Raw genomic sequence first — 20,895 nt, forward strand, 5'->3', positions numbered from 1 at the left:
GAGCCCAGGGGAAGGCTCTGGGCCTGGATGAGCAAGCAGCTCCTGGAGGATTGAAGGGGAAAAAAGAGGCTGTGTCACCTCTGGAAGGAGGGAAAGGCTTCTCCAGGTATGTTCAAGGAAGCTGTTAGATTATGTAGGAATAAAATTAGAGAGGCAAAGGCCCAGCTGGAACTGAAGCTGAACATCTCTGTGAGAGACAACAAAAAGCATTGTTACAAATATATCAACACTAAAAAGAGGGCAAGAAGAACCTGCACTCCTTACTGGACCTGGAGGGGAACACAGTGACCAAAGATGAGGAAAAGGCTGAGGTCCTGAACACCTTCTTTGTCTCAATGTTTAACAGCAAGGCAGGAGGAGCTCAGGACAAGTGGCCTCCTGAGCTGGGCCATGGAGTCAGGGAGCAGTGTGCTGCCCTGGAAATCCATGAGGAATTAGTTGGGGACCTGCTGAGCCACTTGGACACTCACAAGTTCATGGGACCGGATGGGATCCATCCTAGGGTGCTGAGAGAGCTGGCAGATGAGCTGCCAAGCCGCTCTCCATCATTTTCCTCCAGTCCTGGCTCACTGCAGAGGTCCCAGATGACTGGAACTGGCCAGTGTGGTCCCCATCCACAAGCAGGGTGGGATGGAGGAACCTGGAAACTCCAGGCCTGGCAGCCTGACCTCAGTGCCAGGGAAAGTGATGGAGCAGATTATCCTGGGGGCAATAACTGCCCCTGAAGGATGGCCAAGGGCTCAGGTCCAGCCAACATGGATTTAGGAAGGGCAGGTCCTGCCTCTCCAACCTGATCTCCTTCTATGCCCAGGTGACTGCCTGGTGGATGTGGGGCAGGCTGTGGATGTGGTCTGCCTGGACTTCAGCAAGGCCTTTGACACCGTCCCCCACAGCAGACTGCTGGCTAAGCTGTCAGCCCCTGGCTTGGACAGCAGCTCTCTGAGCTGGGTGAGGAACTGGCTGGAGGCTGAGCCCAGAGAATGGTGGTGAATGGTGCCACAGCCAGCTGGCAGCCAGGCACCAGTGGCATCCCCCAGGGATCAGTGCTGGGCCCCATCCTCTTTAACATCTTCATTGATGATATGGATGAGGGGATTGAGTCAGTCATCAGCAAGTTTGCAGATGACACCAAGTTAGGAACAGATGTTAGTCAGTTAGAGGGCTGAAGGGCTCTGCAGAGGGACCTCGACCGACTGGACAGATGGGCAGAGTCCAACAGGATGGCATTCAACAAGTCCAAGTGCCAGGGGCTGCACTTTGGCCACAGCAACCCCATGCAGAGCTACAGGCTGGGGTCAGAGTGGCTGAGATCTGCCAAACAGAGAGGGACCTGGGGGTGCTGGTTGACAGCTGCCTGAACATGAGCCTGCAGTGTGCCCAGGTGGCCAAGAAGGTCAATGGAGTCCTGGCCTGCATTATGAACAGTGTGGCCAGCAGGAGCAGGGAAGTCATTGTGCCCTGTGCTCGGCATTGGTTAGGCCACACCTTGAGTCCTGTGTCCAGTTCTGGGCCCCTCAGTTTAGGAAGGACATTGAGACACTTGAGTGTCCTGAGAAGAGCAACAAGGCTGGGGAGAGGCCTTGAGCACAGCCCTGTGAGGAGAGGCTGAGGGAGCTGGGGTTGCTTAGCCTGGAGAAGAGGAGGCTCAGGGGAGACCTCATTGCCCTCTACAACTACCTGAAGGGAGGTTGTAGCCAGGAGGGGTTCGGTCTCTTCTCCCAGGCAACCAGCACCAGAACAAGGGGACACAGTCTCAAGCTGTGCCAGGGGAGGTTTAGGCTGGAGGTGAGGAGGAAGTTTTACACAGAGAGAGTGATTCAGGTAGACAGCAATGAGGTCACCCCAGAGTCTCCTCTTCTCCAGGCTAAGCAACCCCAGCTCCCTCAGCCTCTCCTCACAGGGCTGTGCTCCAAACCCCTCACAAACTTCGTTGCCCTTCTCTGGACACGCTCCAGCAAGTCAACTTCCTTCCTAAACTGAGGGGCCCAGAACTGGACACAGGACTCAAGGTGCAGCCTAACCAGTGCAGTGTACAGGGGCAGAATGACCTCCCTGCTCCTGCTGGCCACACTGTTCCTGATGCAGGCCAGGATGCCATTGGCCCTCCTGGCTGCCTGGGCACACTGCAGGCTCATGTTCAGCCTACCATCAACCAGCACCCCCAGGTCCCTCTCTGCCTGGCTGCTCTCAGCCGCTCTGCCCCCAGCCTGTAGCTCTGCATGGGGTTGTTGTGGCCAATGTGCAGCCCCTGGCACTTGGATGTGTTCAATCTCATGCCCTTGGCCTCTGCCCATCTGCCCAGCCTGTCGAGGTCCCTCTGCAGAGCCTCTCTACCCTCCAGCAGCTCAACTCCTGCCCCCAGCTTGGTGTTGTCAGCAAACTTACTGATGATGGACTCACTACAGGGATGTTGGACTAGAGGACCTGTGGAGGTCCCTTCCAACCCAACCCATTCCAGGATTCTGTACTGCCCCACACAGAAGGTGGTAAGTCCTCCCAAAATTGCTCCATCTGCCCGAGGTGCTGAGGTAAAAAATTTCCTCTTGCAGGGCATTCAGACTGAGCAGTTAAGTAAACCTTTTAAATGCATGTACATACTGAGTTTATCTGACTGCCACATAAAGCTCTTGTATTTGCCATAAACTGTTGATATCAATAGATCAGTAATAAATATGTGTCTGACAGGAAAATGTGGTAAGTAAATTCGTGGTCTTGTCCATCTGTTCCCCTGCTATTTGTATATCTCCATATCATAGTATGCTTATGTTTCAGCTGCTTGTCACACACACATGTATATATTTATGTGCACACACACAAGGGTTGTATGATGGCTTAGTTTGCTCTTGTGTTATTTTACCCTTAAATTCCACACAGAACTCTCTAAGTGCATGCTAGCAAATACAGACTGTGTGTATTCATTGGTTCGACTTCAAACCAGAGAAGAGCAGATTTAGGCCGGATGTTAGGAACAAGTTCTTTGCTGTGAAGGCAGTGGAACGCTACCCTCATAGGTTGCCCAGGAGGGTGGCTGGGTCCTCATCCCTGGAGACATCCAAGGTGAGGCTGGACAGGGCCCTGGGCAACCTGACCTAGCTGAGGATGCCCCTGCCGAGTGCAGAGGGGGGTGGACTGGATGAGATTTGAAAGTGCCTTCCAGCCCAGCCCATGCTGCGCAGCAGCTTCTCTTGCCGATTGAGTGCCGTGCGCGCCTGGCGCTGCTGCGGGTCCGAGCCCATGGGACGCGGGCGCCCTGGCAGATGCGAGCGCTGGCCCCTGCTGCCTGTGCGCCGTGCCTCACGTACATCCTCCTGCAGGCACACCGGCGTGCGCCAAAGCTCCCCTCTGGAGCTAAGGCTGAGCCGATGTGGCTTCAGCTCCGCCTTGGAGCCCGGCTCCCTGCCCTGCCGAGGCACACACCACGCCTTCTGCTTAGGGTAATGGGCACAGGGCGGGGGCACAGGACTCCCCGCTCGGCACTGCGAGTGCCTGCGTCCCGCCCGCATTCCCGCCCACGGTGTGCCGGTACTCCGGCCGGCAGCTGCCGCTGTAGAAAGGTAGCTAGTCGGTGGCCTTCCCAGTGGCAAGGAGGGAACCCTGACAACGAAGGCTGCCAGCAGCGCGGGAAAGGCAGCCAGCGCAGGCGGGGCGCTGCCGCAGGAGGCGCTGCGGAGGCGGCAGGCTCGCTCTGCGCCGCGGCCCGGGCCGCCCCGCAGCTTGCCCCGTCGCTAACGGCAACAATCCTGAGCCGGCGGCGCTCGGCGCTCGATTGCGGCGTCTGGGCTCCGTCTTTCCCGCCCGCTCTCGCCCCGGACTGAGGGCGGGCGGGGGTGGGAGCCGCCAGCCTTCGTCTCGGCGTTGGATTGGTTGCGCCTACTAGGAACCCTGTGTTGTTGTCAGAGACAAAATGGCGGCGGCGGTGGCCGGGGCCGCCCTGCTGGGCAAGGGGCTGGACATCAGCCTGGCGGCGCTGCAGCAGCACGACCCCTACATCAGCAGCATCGTGGACGTGGCCAGCCAGGTGGCGCTCTACACCTTCGGGCACCGCGCCAACGAGTGGGTACGTGAGGCCGCCCCGCCCCCTCGGCCGGGAGGGGCGAGGGAAGGCCCCACCCGTGCGGCGGAGGCGGGGCAGCGGGCGGGGGGCGGGCGGCGAGAGCGCCCCGCCCCTCCTCCGTGCGGGGCAGGGGGCGAGGGGCGGGGCGGAGGGGCCGAGGTGCGAAGGTGGTGCGCGGCGGGGCTGGCCGGGGCTGAGCGAGGGCTTGTGCCTGGCTCAGCCTGTCTGGGCACTGCGAGCAGCCCCGTGGTGCCCAGGTGGTGTCTGAAAGGCTGGCTGGCGTGTGGGAGGCTGGGGTTTGAACCGGGGCACGGAGAGCCCCTCTGCCGTTCAGATAGCCGCCACAGGAGCAGAATGCGTGCAAAACACCGTTGGAGTAACGAACACTCAAAAGATGTTAAAAAGTGGGAATTTGGGGGTAATTTAGCATTCTGGCCCCTCACGAGTGGTTCTTGGTTTGCTCTGGTGGTGAGGCTTAGAGGCAGTGTGAGGAAGCTGCTCGATCTACCTTTATTCTGGTTCCCCATTACTCGCCCTGCGTGTGGCCCCCGAGGGCCAGCAGCATGTGGGAAGGCCTTGCCCTGAGCCTGTCCTGTGTGTCTCCCTCGGACGTAGCAGAGTTAACCCAGCACAGAGTTTGTAGTCCTGTGGTGTGGAGCCTTTAGTCTTTTCATACCACGTCACAAAAACTGGGTTAGCTGCACAGTCACCTGTGCTAGCTGCAATTTCTCACCACCAGCCATTGGAGTTTGGTTTAGTTCTTTTTGTGGCTTAGGTGAGAGAGGTGTGACTGATGGCATTGGGAAAAGCAGAGATAAAGGAGGGCTAGCAGGTGGCTGTCCTGATTTCAACTTTCTTAACTTTCCTTTGCTTCAGGAGAAGACTGATGTGGAGGGAACGCTGTTTGTTTACACAAGGTGAGGACCTAACATTTGAATGTCTGAAGGTGAAGCCTGTGGATGTAGGAAAGCTATTTGGGGTGGAGTGTGGCTGGACAGGGTAAAATACTCATCTTTGTTCATGGATGAAAGGAAATTGAAATTGGTGGAGGCAGATGTGAGGAGGGAAACACTGGGATGGGAGACATCACCTTGTATTGGGTTGAGACTCCCAAATGTAATTGAAGTGTCAATATGGGTAAAGTCTAGAAATCTGTTACAGAACCATAGAACTGTCAGGGTTGGAAGGGGCCTCAAGGCTCAGCCAGTTCCAACCCCCCTGCCATGGGCAGGGACACCTCACACTAGCTCAGGTTAGGTTGTTTTAAACAGTATGCAGCATTTGCAGTTTAAAAGGTGCCTGAACAAAAAGACCAAAAAGAGTGAAATAGATAATGATATTCCTGAAAGTAAGGGAATGGTAAAGCTTATGATGTGTTCTCTGCCTAGGAAACTTTCTTACTTCTTGTGTCTGATCATTCATTTTTCATGCACATTTCATCCAGTGTTTTGGATGGCTGCAGTGCTTTCTTTCAGCAGGAGCTCTGGCTGTGACTTTAGATCTGGTGGTGCTTTTGGCTTCCAGATGAGTGCTCCCAGATTTCCCTGAGACTATTATTAAAATCAGAAAATAATCACAGAATCACCAAGGTTGGAAGAGACCTCAGAGATCATCAAGTCCATCACCCAACACCTATTGACTAGCTAAACCATGGCTTCAAGTGCCACATCCAATCCCCTCTTGATCATCAAGTCCAACCTGTCACCACCAACCTCATGACTAAACCATGGCACCAAGTGCCACATCCAATCCCCTCTGGAACACCTCCAGGGATGGTGACTCCACCACCTCCCTGGGCAGCACATTCCAATGGCAAATCACTCTCTCTGTGAAGAACTTTCTCCTCACCTCCAGCCTAAACTTCCCCTGGCACAGCTTGAGACTGTGTCCTCTTGTTCTGGTGCTGCTTACCTGGGAGAAGAGACCAAACCCCTCCTGGTTACAACCTCCCTTCAGGGAGTTGTAGAGAGCAATGAGGTCACCCCTGAGCCTCCTCTTCTCCAGGCTAAGCAACCCCAGCTCCCTCAGCCTCTCCTCACAGGGCTGTGCTCAAGGCCTCTCCCCAGCCTCATTGCCCTTCTCTGGACACCTTCAAGTCTCTCAATGTCCTTCTTAAATTGAGGGACCCAGAACTGGCCACAGTACTCAAGGTGTGGCCTAACCAGTGCAGAGTACCGGGGCAGTAGTAAGCAGATGTGGCAGTAGCTGCTGGGATGGGACACCAGAGCAGAAACTTTCTTCCTTCAACATTTCTGTTGGTGAGGATCTGGTAGGCGAACTGAGAAAGCAAGAGATGGTTTTGAGAAAGTGAGAAATGTATGTGTGAAGTGACAGGGAGGCCCAAGAGACTGCAAACTTTGTGTGAAGTGGGGATGCTGGTGTTAATCTTTTAAGCTCTTTTAAGCACCAGCAGTGGAAATCATTGCCAGTAATTTTCCTAAGCCGCTTTCAGGTGAGTGAAGACAAGCTGCTGTTGTATTTACCACCCCAAGAGGAAAAAAACCTGGCTCTTAGTAGAGCTAGCAGGAGGTGAAGGTGAAGGCTGTGTGCTGCAAAACAGAAGTAGTATTTCTCTGGTCTGTTGGTTGTAAAACTCCAGAAGTGACAGCACATAACCTGGCACTTCTGGCATTTGTGGTTCATCACTGTTGGTTTTTGTTTGATGAGGAAGTTTCCATTCACAGCAGACTGCTGCCCTGCCTGCCCTATAGGCGACAGTGTGGAGCAGGCTGTGACTGACATCACCCAGTGCCCTGCCCAGCACTTGTAGCTTTCACTTCCTGTGGCTTTAAATTAGGTTGCAAAGTATCGTGGCCAAAACATTGCTTGCAGATCTTAGGTTGGAGACTGCTGGTGTTGTCTTTCTTGCTTCTCAATACTGTTGGGGCAATAGGAAGTGATGGAACCATCTTTGCAGATTCTGAAGGACAGTCTAATAATGAGACTCCCTCTTGGGCAACACCACTGGAAATGGAGTGGGTTTTTGTTTAAGTCAGGTACTGTCTTTTGCAAACAAGGGTTCTTATTAAGGGTTCCACTTTTGTTTGATTTTCTACAGTCTCTAATCCTGCATGCAGGTTCCCATGCTTTGGATTTCATAGAGAAACATGCCCATGAGTAACTCCCAAAGATGGTACTTTGCCCAAATGTTTAGCCTTTGTCTTTTCCTTTGTTGTCATACTTGGTTTGCAAGTTGTATCTCCTCTCAGGGTTGTGATAGGTTTAAGAGCTCACATTAAGAAAAATTATCTAAGTTACTTGAAATGTAACTCCCATGAATGAGCATAATGCTGTAGATGTATAAAATCATAGAACACTTGGGGTTGGAAGGTTGGAAGGGACATTTAAAGCCCCACTTCTGTGAGCCAGGGCATCTTCCACTACTTCAGGTTGCTTAAAGCCCTGTTCAGCCTGACTTGGAACACTCTTAATTTCAGGGCATCCACAGCTGCTCTGGGCAATCTGTTCCAGTGTCTCACCATCCTTACTTTTGTTCCTATCACAGAATGTTAGGGGCTGGAAGGACCCCAAAAGCTCACCCAGTCCAAGCCCCCTGCCACAGCAGGAGCGCCTAGAGCAGATCACACAGGAACACATCCAGGCAGGTCTTAATATCTCCTGAGAAGGAGACTCCACAACCCCCCTGGGCAGCCTGTGCCAGGGCTCTGTAACCCTCACAGGGAAAGCATTTTTCCTCCTGTTTCCATGGAACTTCCTATGGTTCAGCTTCCACCACTGCCTCTTGTGCTGTCCTTGGGCATCCCCCAGCAGAGCCTGGCTCCAGCCTCTGGGCACTCACCCTGCACATCTTTCTCAACATGAATGAGGTCACCCTCAGGCTCTTCCTCTCCAAGCTACAGAGCCCTCAGCTCCCTCAGGCTCTCCTCATAAGGAAGATGTTCCACTGCCTTCATCATCTTTGTGGCTCTGAGCTGGACTCTTTCAAGCAGTTCCCTGAGGTCCTTCCTGAACTGAGGGGCCCAGAACTGGACACAATATTCCAGATGTGGCCTCAGCAGGGCAGAGTAGAGGGACAGGAGAACCTCTCTCAACCTACTAACCACAGCCCTTCTCATCCACCCCAAGATGCCATTGGCCTTCTTGGCTACCAGGGCATGTTGCTGGTTCATGGTCAGCAGTGTGCTCTTGTGCTTTAGGTGGTGTGAGAAATCCTATCTGGGATGATTGTTACTATCTGCAATTGTTAAGCTGAGTGTTAAAAATTATAGTTGCTCTGGCCCATGACTGAATTGGTTTGATTGCTGTTTTCTACTACCAGCAAGGAGCTCTGGGGTAGATGGTGATGAGTGCTGGATAACATGATGCTGATGGTCTGGGGCAAAGTGGTGTTGTGGAGCATTGTGGATGTTCAGAAGTTGTAGGCCTTTTAGTGTATGGCATTATGCTAATGCTGTCACCCAATAATTGGCACTCAGATGGTACTGTCACAGCTGAGGCATGCTCTCTGCAGCTCTGGTGAGCCCAGAGGTGCTGCTGCTATTTCTCATACATCTGGCAGAGATTTGACATAATTAAAAGGATTGCACAAAAGCACTGCAGAAGTTATTTCCTTGGCAACAAACTTAGACTTATGTGTTATCTCTTAAAGATAATATAACAACAACAACAACAATAATAATAATTTTAGAGAACTACACAACAACTCAGTTCTAGCAATTTCTTTTCTACTTTGCTTGCTTTGATGTGATTGCTTCTTGCAAATTTTCAGGTCAGCCTCTCCAAGGCATGGCTTCACCATTATGAACAGACTGAGCATGGAAAATCGGACAGAACCTATTACTAAAGACCTGGATTTCCAGCTGCAGGACCCTTTTCTACTGTACAGAAATGCCAGATGTAAGTATGTGACATTTGGGGTTAACTATTGAAGGAGGCAGCTTGTCTTCAGGGTCTGTTCTTGGCTGAGGCAGTGCAAAAGATTAGGCTGCACCTTTTAGGGGCTGAAACTTAGAATAGAACTCGAATAGAATAGAATAGAACTAGAATGGAAAAGAAACTTAGAGCAGAATTAACCAGTTTGACAAAGACCTTAAAGATCATAAAGTCCAACCTATCACCCAACACCACCTAATCAACTAACCCATGGCACCAAGTGCCTCATCCAGTCTCTTCCTAAACACTTCCAGGGATGGTGACTCCACCACCTCCCTGGGCAGCACATCCCAAGGGTCAATCTCTCTTTCTATGAAGAACTTCTTTCTAACATCCAGCTTAAACTTCCCCTGGCACAGCTTGAGACTATGTCCTCTTGTTCTGGTGCTGGTTGCCTGGGAGAAGAGACCAACCCCCACTTGGCTACAATCTCCCTTCAGGTAGCTGTAGAGAGCAATGAGGTCTCCCCTGAGGCTCCTGCTCCAGGCTAAGCAACCCCAGCCCCCTCAGCCTCTCCTCACAGGGCTGTGCTCCAAATCCCTCCCCAGCTTTGTTGCCCTTCTCTGGACACCTTCCAGCACCTCAACATCTTTCCTGAACTGAGGGGCCCAGAACTGGACACCGGACTCCAGGTGTGGCCTAACCAGTGCTGAGCACAGAGCAGAATGACTTCCCTGCTCCTGCTGGCCACACTGTTCCTGATACACTAGCTGGTTTACAGCTGCAGTTGAAGGAAGACATTTTGCTTTTTGATGTGCTGACAGAGTCACTCAGTGCTTCCCAAAATGCCACTCTTCTAAAGAATGTCTTAGCATGTGCTTAACAGCAATCTCCTTGTTTCACTGGCAAATGGACTTCATGGTTGTGTGTATGGGGATGGGCCTAGAGACTCAGAGATTCTGTGTATGTGTTCTAAATATTCCCCAGTCCTTGTTGACAACTCTTGTCATAAAGCAGATCTGCTGAGGGTTGGGCTATCATGAAGGCACAGAGTGTATCATCAGTAAGTTTTCAGATGACACCAGGTTAGGTGTCAGTGTTGGCCTGCACAAGGGTAGGGAGACTCTACAGAGGCACTTGGATGGATTGGATCCATGGCCAGCATTAATGGGATGAGCTTCAACAAGGCCAAGTGCCAGGCCCTGCACTTGGGGCACAACAGCCCCAAGCAACACTACAGGCTTGGGGCAGAGTGGCTGGAAAGCTGTCTGGTAGAAAGGGACTTGGGGGTTGGAACTGACAACTGTCTGAATATAAGCCAGCAGTGTGCCCAGCTGGCCAAGAAAGCCAAAGGCATCCTGGCTGGGATCAGCAATGCTGTGGCCAGCAGGAGCAGGGAGGGGATTGTCCCCTGGGACTCAGCTCTGGGGAGGCCACACCTCCAGGGTTGTGTCCAGTTCTGGGCACCTCAATCCAAGAGAGATGTGGAGGAGCTGGAGCCAGGGCAGAGCAGGGCAAGGAAGCTGGGAAGGGCCTGGAGAAGAAATCTGATGGAGAGTGACTGAAGGAGCTGGGGATGGTTAGTGGGAAACAGAGGAGGCTGAGGGGAGACCTCCTGGCTCTCTACAGCTGCCTGAAAGGAGGTTGTGGAGAGCTTGGTGCTGGTCTCTTCTCCCAGGTAATTAGTGACAGAACAAGAGGGAACAGCCTCAAGCTGCAGCAGGGCAGGGTTAGACTGGGCAGTAGGAAGAATTTGTTGCCATCAAGAGTGGTCAGGCCTTGGAATGTGCTGCCCAGGGAGGTGTTAAGAGTCCCCAAGCCTGGATGTGATTAAGGGTCATTTGGATGTGGTGCTTGAGGACCTAGTTTAGGGGTGACCCTTGCAGAGTAGGGTTCTGGGTTGGACTTGGTGATGCTGAGTCTTTTCCAACCTGAATGTCTCTGTGATTCTGTGTGAATATTTGTAGCCTTGGTTTTCTGCATATAAATAGACAAATGCAGCCAATTCAAACCCTCTTCTCTGCTGCAGCTCCAGAACACTGTTAGTATAGCAAGCTGGAAGGCAGGTTACTTCTCAGCTGTTAGGGGTAACTCTTGACAACATAGTGTTGAGCCTGACTTTAACCCTGATGAAAGAGAGTTATTACTTTGGGCTCTGTGTTCATGCTGCATGATTATCTTTATAGGGGAATTAGCAAGTGTCAGGCAAACAGAGGAATAAGTGGAAGATGTGAGGGAGCTGTATGATACATCAGCTACAGAGTGTTACGTGGTGCAGTTAGGTGAGGATGAGCAGTTCTGAATGCACAGCTGCTATCTGCCCTTGAAAGCAGAGCTGTAGCATGATCTCTATGTTGTCCTTGATGCATTAACAGCAAGTTGCAAACGTGGTTTATAGGAACTGGGATGCAGAAGTGTTCCCTCTGGATGCAGTCAAAGCAGAGAAAACTCATGGGGTACAGAGTAGCCCAATTTGATAATCTGGTAGACATTTTGACTTTATAAACTGATTTGGAGTTGCAAAGTATATCAAGAGGGAATCCTGCTGTTCACACACACTGTGGGGTGGAAACAAGAGAGAAGAAGCATTGTAAAGAGCCTAAATGAAACTTCTGTGTTTGAGAGTCTTTGACAGGCTGACTAGGAATGGAAATTCACAAAGAAAATAAATGCAGACATCTTCAGGCTAACCTGGACTGGATTTAGACATGGGTATATGAAGTGCCATGAGACCTATTCATGCCATCCAGGCTTGAAAAGCCTTTGCTGTGTATGTGTACTTGTTATATATATATTTTTAATCTCATTTTGGACTTCCCTTGGGGGGGTTACCATGCATGTGCTAATATCTACCTTTTGAAATCTGATCTGTTCATTTTTCATTGTTGGTTGAAACAGTTGGCATAAAGAGTAATTACAAACTGTCCTAAGTGTCCTGACAAGAAGAAAGAGTCTTCAGTTTGATTACTGCATGGAAAGTGATGCATTTGGGGTTTTATTACAATAATGGGGAGTTTTTTTTGGGGGGGTCTAAGCCATTTGTTCACTAAGATGTCAGATGTTTAGATATGCAGGGTCTCAAATATTGAATACATAGAATAGAATACATAGAATAAACCAGGTTAGAAGAGACCTTCAAGATCATCGCGTCCAACCCATCAACCAATCCAACACCGCCCAAACAACTAACCCACGGCAAAGTAGTAGCACATGCTCTGGAGCAGTGGGCCTGTGTTCTAGAATCACAGAACTGTCAGAGTTGGAAGGGACCTCAAGGCTCAGCCAGTTCCAACCCCCCTGCCATGGCCAGGGACACCTCACACTGCAGCAGGTTGCTCACAGCCACATCCAGCCTGGTTGCAAAAACCTCCAGGCATGAGGCTTCCACCACCTCCCTGGGCAGCCTGTGCCAGGCTCCCACCACCCTCATGGGGAGCAACTTCTTCCTAACATCCAATCTCAATCTCCCCACTTCTAGTTTTTTTTCCATTCCCCCCAGTCCTGTCACTCCCTGACACCCTGAGGAGTCCCTCCCCAGCTTTCTTGTAGGCCCCCTGCACATACTGGAAGTGTTCAAGTATTTTTTTTGAGCTTTTTGGCTAATAGTGCAACAGCAAAATGCAGACCTCTGGATTCTTCTGTCTAGGCAATTGTTCTTCTGGCATAGCTGAACTGTTGCTGAGCTGTTTGCACAGCATCAAGGCCTTCTCTGTTTCTCACACCACCCTGCTGGTGAGTAGGCTGGTAGTGCCCAAGAGTTTTGGGACACAGCTCTGACAACTGACCCCAAGTGACCTAAGGGCTACCCCACTTCACATGACATTGTGCTCAGCAATAAAAGCTGGGGAGAGAAGGAGGAAAGTGAATGTTTGGAGTCATGGCATTTGTCTTCCTGAGTAATGAAGTAATTTCTGCCTACTGATGGAAAGTAGTGAATGAATTAGAATAGAATGGAATCAACCAGGCTGGAAGAGACCTTTGAGATCGAGTCCAACCTATCACCCAACACCATCCAATCAACTAACCCATGGCACCAAGCACCTCATCCAGTCTGCTCCTAAACATCCCCAATGATGGTGACTCCACCACCTCCCTGGGCAGCACATTCCAATGGCCAATCTCTCTCTCTATGAAGAACTTCTTCCAGCCTAAACCTCCCCTGGCACAGCCTGAGACTGTGTCCTCTTGTTCTGGTGCTGGTTGCCTGGGAGAAGAGACCAGTGCCCACCTGTCCTAATATTCCTAACACTACATTTATATCAATCCACAAGCTTTCTTGATTTTTGCCCTTCCAATTCTGTTCCCATCCCATTGAGGGGAGGGAGCAAGTGTCTGTGTGGTGCTGAGCTGCTTGCTGGAGGGAACTCCTGGCACCTGCACTGAGAATCTTTCAGCTGCAACACAGAAGTAACACCACCTGTCTTTCAGTTTAGGATCTCTCAGCCACAAGATCACAGTATCACAGTATCACCAAGGTTGGAAGAGACCTCGAGGATCATTGAATCCAACCTGTCTCCACAGACCTCATGACTAGACCATGGCACCAAGTGCCACATCCAATCCCCTCTTGAACACCTCCAGGGACGGTGACTCCACCACCTCCCTGGGCAGCACATCCCAATGACGAACGACTCGCTCAGTGAAGAATTTTCTCCTCACCTCCAGCCTAAACCTCCCCTGGCACAGCTTGAGACTGTGTCCTCTTGTTCTGGTGCTGGTTGCCTGGGAGAAGAGACCAACCCCTTCCTGGCCACAACCACCTTCCAGGTAGTTGAGAGAGCAATGAGGTCTCCCCTGAGCCTCCTCTTCTCCAGGCTAAGCAACCCCAGCTCCCTCAGCCTCTCCTCACAGGGCTGTGCTCAAGGCCTCTCCCCAGCCTTGTTGCCCTTCTCTCGACACCTTCAAGTGTCTCAGTGTCCTTAAACTGAGGGGCCCAGAACTGGACACAGGACTCAAGGTGTGGCCTAACCAGTGCTGAGTACAGGGGCACAATGACTTCCCTGCTCCTGCTGACCACACTATTCCTAATGCAGGCCAGGATGCCATTGGCCTTCTTGTCCACGTGGGCACACTGCTGGCTCATGTTTAGGCAGCTGTCAATCAGCACCCCCAGGTCCCTCTCTGGCAGCTCTCAGCCACCCTGACCCCAGCCTGTAGCTCTGCAAGATCATGTACTCTTAGCTGCATTACTCCCTTCAGTGCCACCATAAAAACAGATCCCCAGCCAGTCTGCTCCCAGTGTTATAAAGCCATCCTCAGCCAGGGCCTCTGGGTCTCCTTTTTGCTAGGGTTAGCTCTTCCATCTAGCCATGGGTGGTTCTATATTTGTCACTTAATTTAAGAATTCTGTTGTCTGAAGATTCATGTTTGCTCTACTGAAAAAAACAATCCCCAAGTTTGGAATTTCAGTTTGTATCAGATGTGTTCCAGATAAAAGGATGTGTCATCCCTACTTATTTATCTTCCTAGAATACCCTTACAAAGGCTTCATCTCTAGTTCTTCGAGAAAACTACAGGGCTTGGTACTTCAAAGGCAGAACTCTTGTGTTCTCAGATTTTCATGGAAACATCTCTGTTTCCAGAGCAAACTAGTATTACAGACCCAAAAAAAGAACAGCTCTTTACAGAGTCACATGATGTGAAGGGGTGCAAGGGACCTCTGGAGATTTTTGAGTCCAACATCCCTGCCAGAGCAGGACCAGAGAATCCAGCACAGGTCACACAGGAACACATCCAGACAGGGCTGGAAAGGCTCCAGAGAAGGAGACTCCACAACCTCTCTGGGAAGCCTGCTCCAGGGCTCTGGGAGCCTTAGAGTTTGCCAATTCATTTGACTTTTCCAGGCTTTCATTATGTCCCTACAGAGAGTTGATATGGGGGTCTCTCCCCTGAGACACCTGTAGCCCTTTCTGCCTTATTCTTTCAAAGTCTTTACTACATAAAATAAAGGAAACCCTTCCCCATATTATGTATCTCTTGTCACTAGGATCTCATCCAAACACAATGAGGAGAGGCTGAGGGAGCTGGGATTGTTTAGCCTGGAGAAGAGGAGGCTCAGGGGAGACCTCATTGCTCTCTACAACTACCTGAAAGGTGGTTGTGGCCAGGTGGGGGTTGGTCTCTTCTCCCAGGCAACCAGCACCAGAAAAAGAAGACACAGTCTCAAGCTGTGGCAGGGAAGGTTTAGACTCGAGGTGAGGAGAAAGTTCTTCACCGAGCGAGTCGTTCGTCATTGGGATGTGCTGCCCAGGGAGGTGGTGGAATCACCGTCCCTGGAGGTGTTCAAGAGGGGATTGGATGTGGCACTTGGTGCCAAGGTCTAGTCATGAGGTCTGTGGTGCCAGGTTGGACTTGATGATCCTCGAGGTCTATTCCAACCTTTGTGATACTGTGATATCCATTTAGAATTTTCTATATGATTTTTGTTTTCCGTTGTGTTTTGCTTCATCTTTGGATGTTAGGAGCAAGTTCTGCGCCATGAGGGTGGTGGAACACTGGAACAGGTTGCCCAAGGGAGGTGGTTGAAGCCCCATCCCTGGAGGTATTCAAGGTGAGGCTGGACAGGGCTCTGGGCTACCTGATCTCATGGAGGATGTCCCTGCTGGCTGCAGAGGGGGTTGGACTGGATGAGCTTTGGAGGTCCCTTCCAAGCCCAGAGCATTCTGTGATTCTGTACAACTTGTATTTGGATTTTTTTGTAAACTTCTTCCTTATTAAATGCAGTTTTCATCCCAAACTGGGCTTTTTGAGCCCTAATCTTATAACATTATTATTAACTCCAGTTTCCAGGTTCTAACAAGGGGTGCTTAGTAATAGCTTGGCAGTAATAGCAGTACCAGTTTGGCAGTAATGCTTAACAGAGTCTGCAAACAACTTGTCTTTTTCTAACCTTTTATTTTATTCTACATATCTTCCTATTAGTATCATAGAATCACAGATCCCAACAGCTGAAGAATGATTCAAGGGCAAAAAGTGTTACAATGAAATCACAGATCTGTCAGGGTTGGAAGGGACCTCATCCAGTTCATGGGCAGGGACACCTCACACCACAGCAGGTTGCTCACAGCCACATCCAGCCTGGCTGCAAACACCTCCAGGGATGAGGCTTCCACCACCTCCCTGGGCAACCTGTGCCAGGCTCTCACCACCCTCATGGGGAAGAACTTCTTCCTCACATCCAATCTGAATCTCCCCACTTCTAGTTTTTCTCCATTCCCCCCAGTCCTATCACTCCCTGACACCCTGAAAAGTCCCTTCCCAGCTTTATGCAAATAAATATAGCTATAACTAAACCAGCAGTGTTTGCTCTGCTTTCCTAGTTGGCAGAGTTGAGTTTCCTTATCACCATTCTTAACGGCTGGGTTTGAGGCAATGTCAACGTCAGGCAAAATGCAAAAGCCAGCATTAGAAGTCCTGCCCAGGGTTGTGTTTCTTCCAGGGCTCTGAATGCTCATTGAAACCAACTTGATTTCAGTACACCTGACTATCTGTGTGACTGCTTGTATCACACAGTCTAAAATAAATGCTCTTGGCAGCAAAAGAAGGGACTCGGTGTGCCAGGCAATGCCGCCAGCAGTTTATCACGTTAGAGGCATCATTGGGGAAGGATTGCTTTGCAACCAGGAGACAAGAGAAGAAACTGTCCAAAATGCTACACAATAAATGCCAGTTTTAAGAATGCTTAAGATAAGAAAAGTAGTATTTGGGTCTTACTTTTTTTGGTATAGAATAGAATAGAATAGACCAGGTTGGAAGAGACCTTCAAGATCATCGTGTCCAACCTATCACCCAGCACCACCTAAACAACTAAACCATTGCACCAAGCACCCTATCAAGTCTCCTCCTGAACACCTCCAGTGATGGTGACTCTACCACCTCCCCAGGCAGCACATTCCAATGGGCAATCACTCTCTCTGTGCAGAATTCCCTCCTAACCTCCAGCCTAAACCTCCCCTGGCACAGCTTGAGACTGTGTCCTCTTGTTCTGGTGCTGGTTGCCTGGGAGAAGAGACCAACCTCCACTTGTCTACAGCCTCCCTTCAGGTAGTTGTAGAGAGCAGTAAGGTCACCCCTGAGTCTCCTTCAGGCTAAGCAACCCCAGCTCCCTCAGCCTCTCTCACAGGGCTGTGTTCCAAGCCCCTCACCAACTTTGTTGCCCTTCCAGCAAGTCAACCTCCTTCCTAAACTGTGGGGTCCAGAACTGGACACAGGACTCAAGGTGTGGCCTAACCAGTGCTGAGCACAGGTGCACAATGACTTCCCTGCTCCTGCTGGCCACACTATTCCTAATGCAGGCCAGGATGCCATTGGCCTTCTTGGCTGCCTGGGCACACTGCAGGCTCATGTTCAGCCTACCATCAACCAGCAGCCCCAGGTCCCTCTCTGCCTGGCTGCTCTCCAGCCACTCTGTCCCCATCCTGTAGCACTGCCTGGGGTTGCTGTGGCCAATGTGCAGCACCCAGCACTTGGGTGTGTTCAATCCCATACCGTTGGACTGTTTTGTTTCCATGTTTCTTCCCCTGCTCCTGGCCATCTGAAGTTGAAGCACTGTCTGAGCACCGCCTCGCAGCCACACACAGTTTAATCCCAGGGCAGTGCAGGTTGGATGTGGGATCTGTGCCAGTTAATGTTTGCACTGCTCCACTGTTTCACAGAAAAGATTAGTTTGGGAAATCTGTTGGGCTGGGGCTAGGGTTATTCATTTCAAATCCAGGAGGGGAGCACAAATTACAGTTTTTGAGGACTGCAGGACTCCTGTCCAGCAAGAAGCAGAAGCCTTATGGATCAAATAGATATTTCCAACGTGGTCTTTACAGGTCTATAATTAACTCCAATTCTTGACACTTGCTTTCTGTGAATAAGAGAGTAGCTCTGGTTTGGTTTAGAGCCTGTAATCATTTTGAGGGTTTAAAAAATGGCCTGGGATCTATAATTGAATGATCTTAGCTACATAAATAGGACTTCTTTTCCTTAATCTTTGGTGATTTTTATTGTGTTTGGGGCCTGTTGCTTAAGACTCTCTGCTGATTGATATGAGATACTTCAAAAGGGATGCATAACTTTAAGTAAGCTATTAGTTAACTTCATTTTCTCTTTCTAGCTCTGATTGACTACAGTAATTTACTGACAAGTGTTTGTTACTGTGCATTCTCTCAGATGTATATGGATGTATGCTGGGCCAGTGGATTATTTCTTGAGCTGACTGATTTATTATTCAATCACTGAATGTTTATAGGACACAGTGAATTTGGGGGAAATGAAATTTGCAGATCTTAAGAGCTAGCTTCACCTTGAGAAAGGTCATTTGGATGTGGTGCTTGGGGAGATGGTTTAGGGGTGGACCTTGTAGAGTAGGGTTCTGGGTTGGACTTGGTGATCCTGAGGGGCTTTTCCAACCTCAGTGTTTCTGTGATTTTGTGGATTCAGCTACCAGGAAAAATGTGCAGGGTCCTACCTATGGTAATTATGATGATGGTAATGATGATCTGATACAGGTTGATTGAGTGCTTTGATGCTGTAGCAAGTGGAGAATGACATGATAATAATAATAATAATAATAAAAACCAGGTTGGAAGAGACCTTCAAGATCATTGCGTCTGACCCATCAACCAATCCAACCCACCTAAACAACTAACCCATGGCACCAAGCACCCCATCAAGTCTCCTCCTGAACACCTCCAGTGATGGTGACTCCACCACCTCCCCAGGCAGCCCATTCCAATGGGCAATCACACTCTCTGTGTAGAACTTCTTCCTAACATCCAGCCTGAACCTCCCCTGGCGCAGCCTGAGTCTGTGTCCGCAGATCGACAAGTGTTCCATTTCTGATGAGATTCTGGTACCTGTTTGGGCATGGAAGTTACTTTCCATTTCTGTGCCACAAAAATGAAAGCCCTAGGTTTGAAACTAAACCAAGCTTCCTGGTCAGATGTGGCATATTCTACTGAATTTGAGCTTCTGCAGAGGTTCAGGAAGTGGTAGTCCAGACAAGCCTGGGGTGGGTAAAACTGTCTAGACCTACGTTATGTGTATGTACCCTCGTGCTAGTTTCATGTTAACTTGCAACCATAAGCTCTTAGAAACCTGTCAAATTAGTGTTTTCCCAGCCATCCACACTGCAAAGTAGGTGGAATGGGATGGAGAGGGAAGTTTGCCAGCTGTGCAAAAAGCAGTGTAAGTTTTTGGGTCTCGCTTGTGGCTTGACTGTTGCTTTGTGGTGGTTGTTGGTTGGTTAGTTGTTTGTTTGCTTTCTTTCCTGTAGGTCATAAGTATATATAATATAATATAATATAATATAATATAATATAATATAATATAATATAATATAATATAATATTGATATAATTATAATAGAATAGAATTATAATCTATTTTATGTACTATATTGTAGTAGTATTATTATATTCTAATGTCTATAACACATTATATGTGTTTGGGGACAAGCAGTTGGAAAATGTTTGGGAAAAGCTAATGCTGTATATTGTTGTATTGTTTCTGGTTCTTAAATACAACATTACAGCATCCTAGAGCCCTTTCAGCTAGCATAACTCCTCTTCTTGGGGGCTTATTGTGGCCCATTTCCATTCACTCTTCTGAGTAAATACATCCTGGTAAAAATACCAAATGGGTAACAAATGTCCCACTTCTGTGTGGCATTTCTGAGGACCCACTGACCCTGCAAGAAGTATTTCTCTTGTCAAGAACATCTTAGTTTGGAGGCTATTAGACATTTACTTCTGAAAAGAAGGTAGGAGACAGCAATAATAGAATTTGAGTGAGGAGTAAAAGCAAATATGTCATGAAGAGCAATCGTCTTTTGGATACCAGAGTGTCTCTTGTACCCTCAAATATTGTCTTAGTTACATTACTATGTTGTATATTCTGTAATTCAGTGTTTGAAATCTCTTCTTTCTTCTTAACTGGGTTATTATCCGAGAATGAAGGCAGCATTTGGTGGTTAAATTTACTTGTGTTTATATTTAGATGCAGACTCCTGCATACTGACCAATAAACAGCTACTTGCTCAATTGTTTCCATTGAGACAGGCAGCACAGATATTCCAGGCTTGCTTTCTGTTTGGGTTTTGGTTTGACTAAAGATGTCAGTGTAAAATGGAGAGCCTCATCCCTCAGGTTCCTATCTGCCAACAGGATCTGGTTGTGGTGGGTAGAAATTTCCCCTCCAGCATTAACTATGCCAGACCAGCTCAGTTAGAAGCAAATGAAGCTGTGTTTACAAGCAAGACTCCACTCTACGGTGGAATGCAATGAATGTGTACCAAATAGCCAGGATTTGTCACAGTATCACTAAGGTTGGACAAGACCTCAAGGATCGAGTCCAACCTGTCTCCACAGACCTCATAACTAGACCATGGCACCAAGTGCCACATCCAATCCCCTCTTGAACACCTCCAGGGATGCGGACTCCACCACCTCCCTGGGCAGCACATTCGGTGAAGAACTTTCTCCTCACCTCGAGTCTAAACCTCCCCTGGCACAGCTTGAGGCTGTGTCCCCTTGTTCTGGTGCTGGTTGCCTGGGAGAAGAGACCAACCCCTTCCTGGCTACAACCACCTTTCAGGTAGTTGTAGAGGGCAATGAGGTCTCCCCTGAGCCTCCTCTTCTCCAGGCTAAGCAACCCCAGCTCCCTCAGCCTCTCCTCACAGGGCTGTGCTCAAGGCCTCTCCCCAGCCTTGTTGCCCTTCTCTGGACACCTTCAAGTGTCTCAATGTCCTTCTTAAACTGAGGGGCCCAGAACTGGACACAGTATACAGATATTTACAATTAGCAAATGAGACAAAACTTCCCCTGGTCAGAGGCCAGGGAAGCCATTCCACTGTCTCCACTCTGCCCTGTCCCACAAGAGAGAAAGGAGCAGAGAGAAAGCAGTGGGTTAGACTTAACTAAAACAATGCGGCCAAGCTGAGGTCAGCTGAGAAGCAGATTAATCTCTCCCAAGCAAAGCAAGCAGAGTGATCAGCCTGTTTTATGGCAGATATTAGAATAGAA

The 20,895-nt window shown here is 49.6% G+C and overlaps 1 protein-coding gene across 1 annotated transcript in view; it reads left to right on the forward strand.

Annotated features, from left to right (window-relative positions):
* Positions 1–3,880: 3,880 nt before the first annotated feature.
* The window catches only part of DCP1B (decapping mRNA 1B), a 61,510-nt gene continuing 44,495 nt past the window's right edge, over positions 3,881–20,895 (forward strand). Inside the window, exons 1-3 of the mRNA XM_054168009.1 lie at positions 3,881–4,057; positions 4,931–4,971; positions 8,784–8,911. Of these exons, the coding sequence (XP_054023984.1) occupies positions 3,905–4,057; positions 4,931–4,971; positions 8,784–8,911 (322 nt within the window). The 5' untranslated portion in view covers positions 3,881–3,904. The remainder of the gene's footprint in view (positions 4,058–4,930; positions 4,972–8,783; positions 8,912–20,895) is intronic.

This window comes from Dryobates pubescens, chromosome 15 (genome assembly GCF_014839835.1).
Source record: "Dryobates pubescens isolate bDryPub1 chromosome 15, bDryPub1.pri, whole genome shotgun sequence".
NCBI classification, from domain to species: domain Eukaryota; kingdom Metazoa; phylum Chordata; class Aves; order Piciformes; family Picidae; genus Dryobates; species Dryobates pubescens.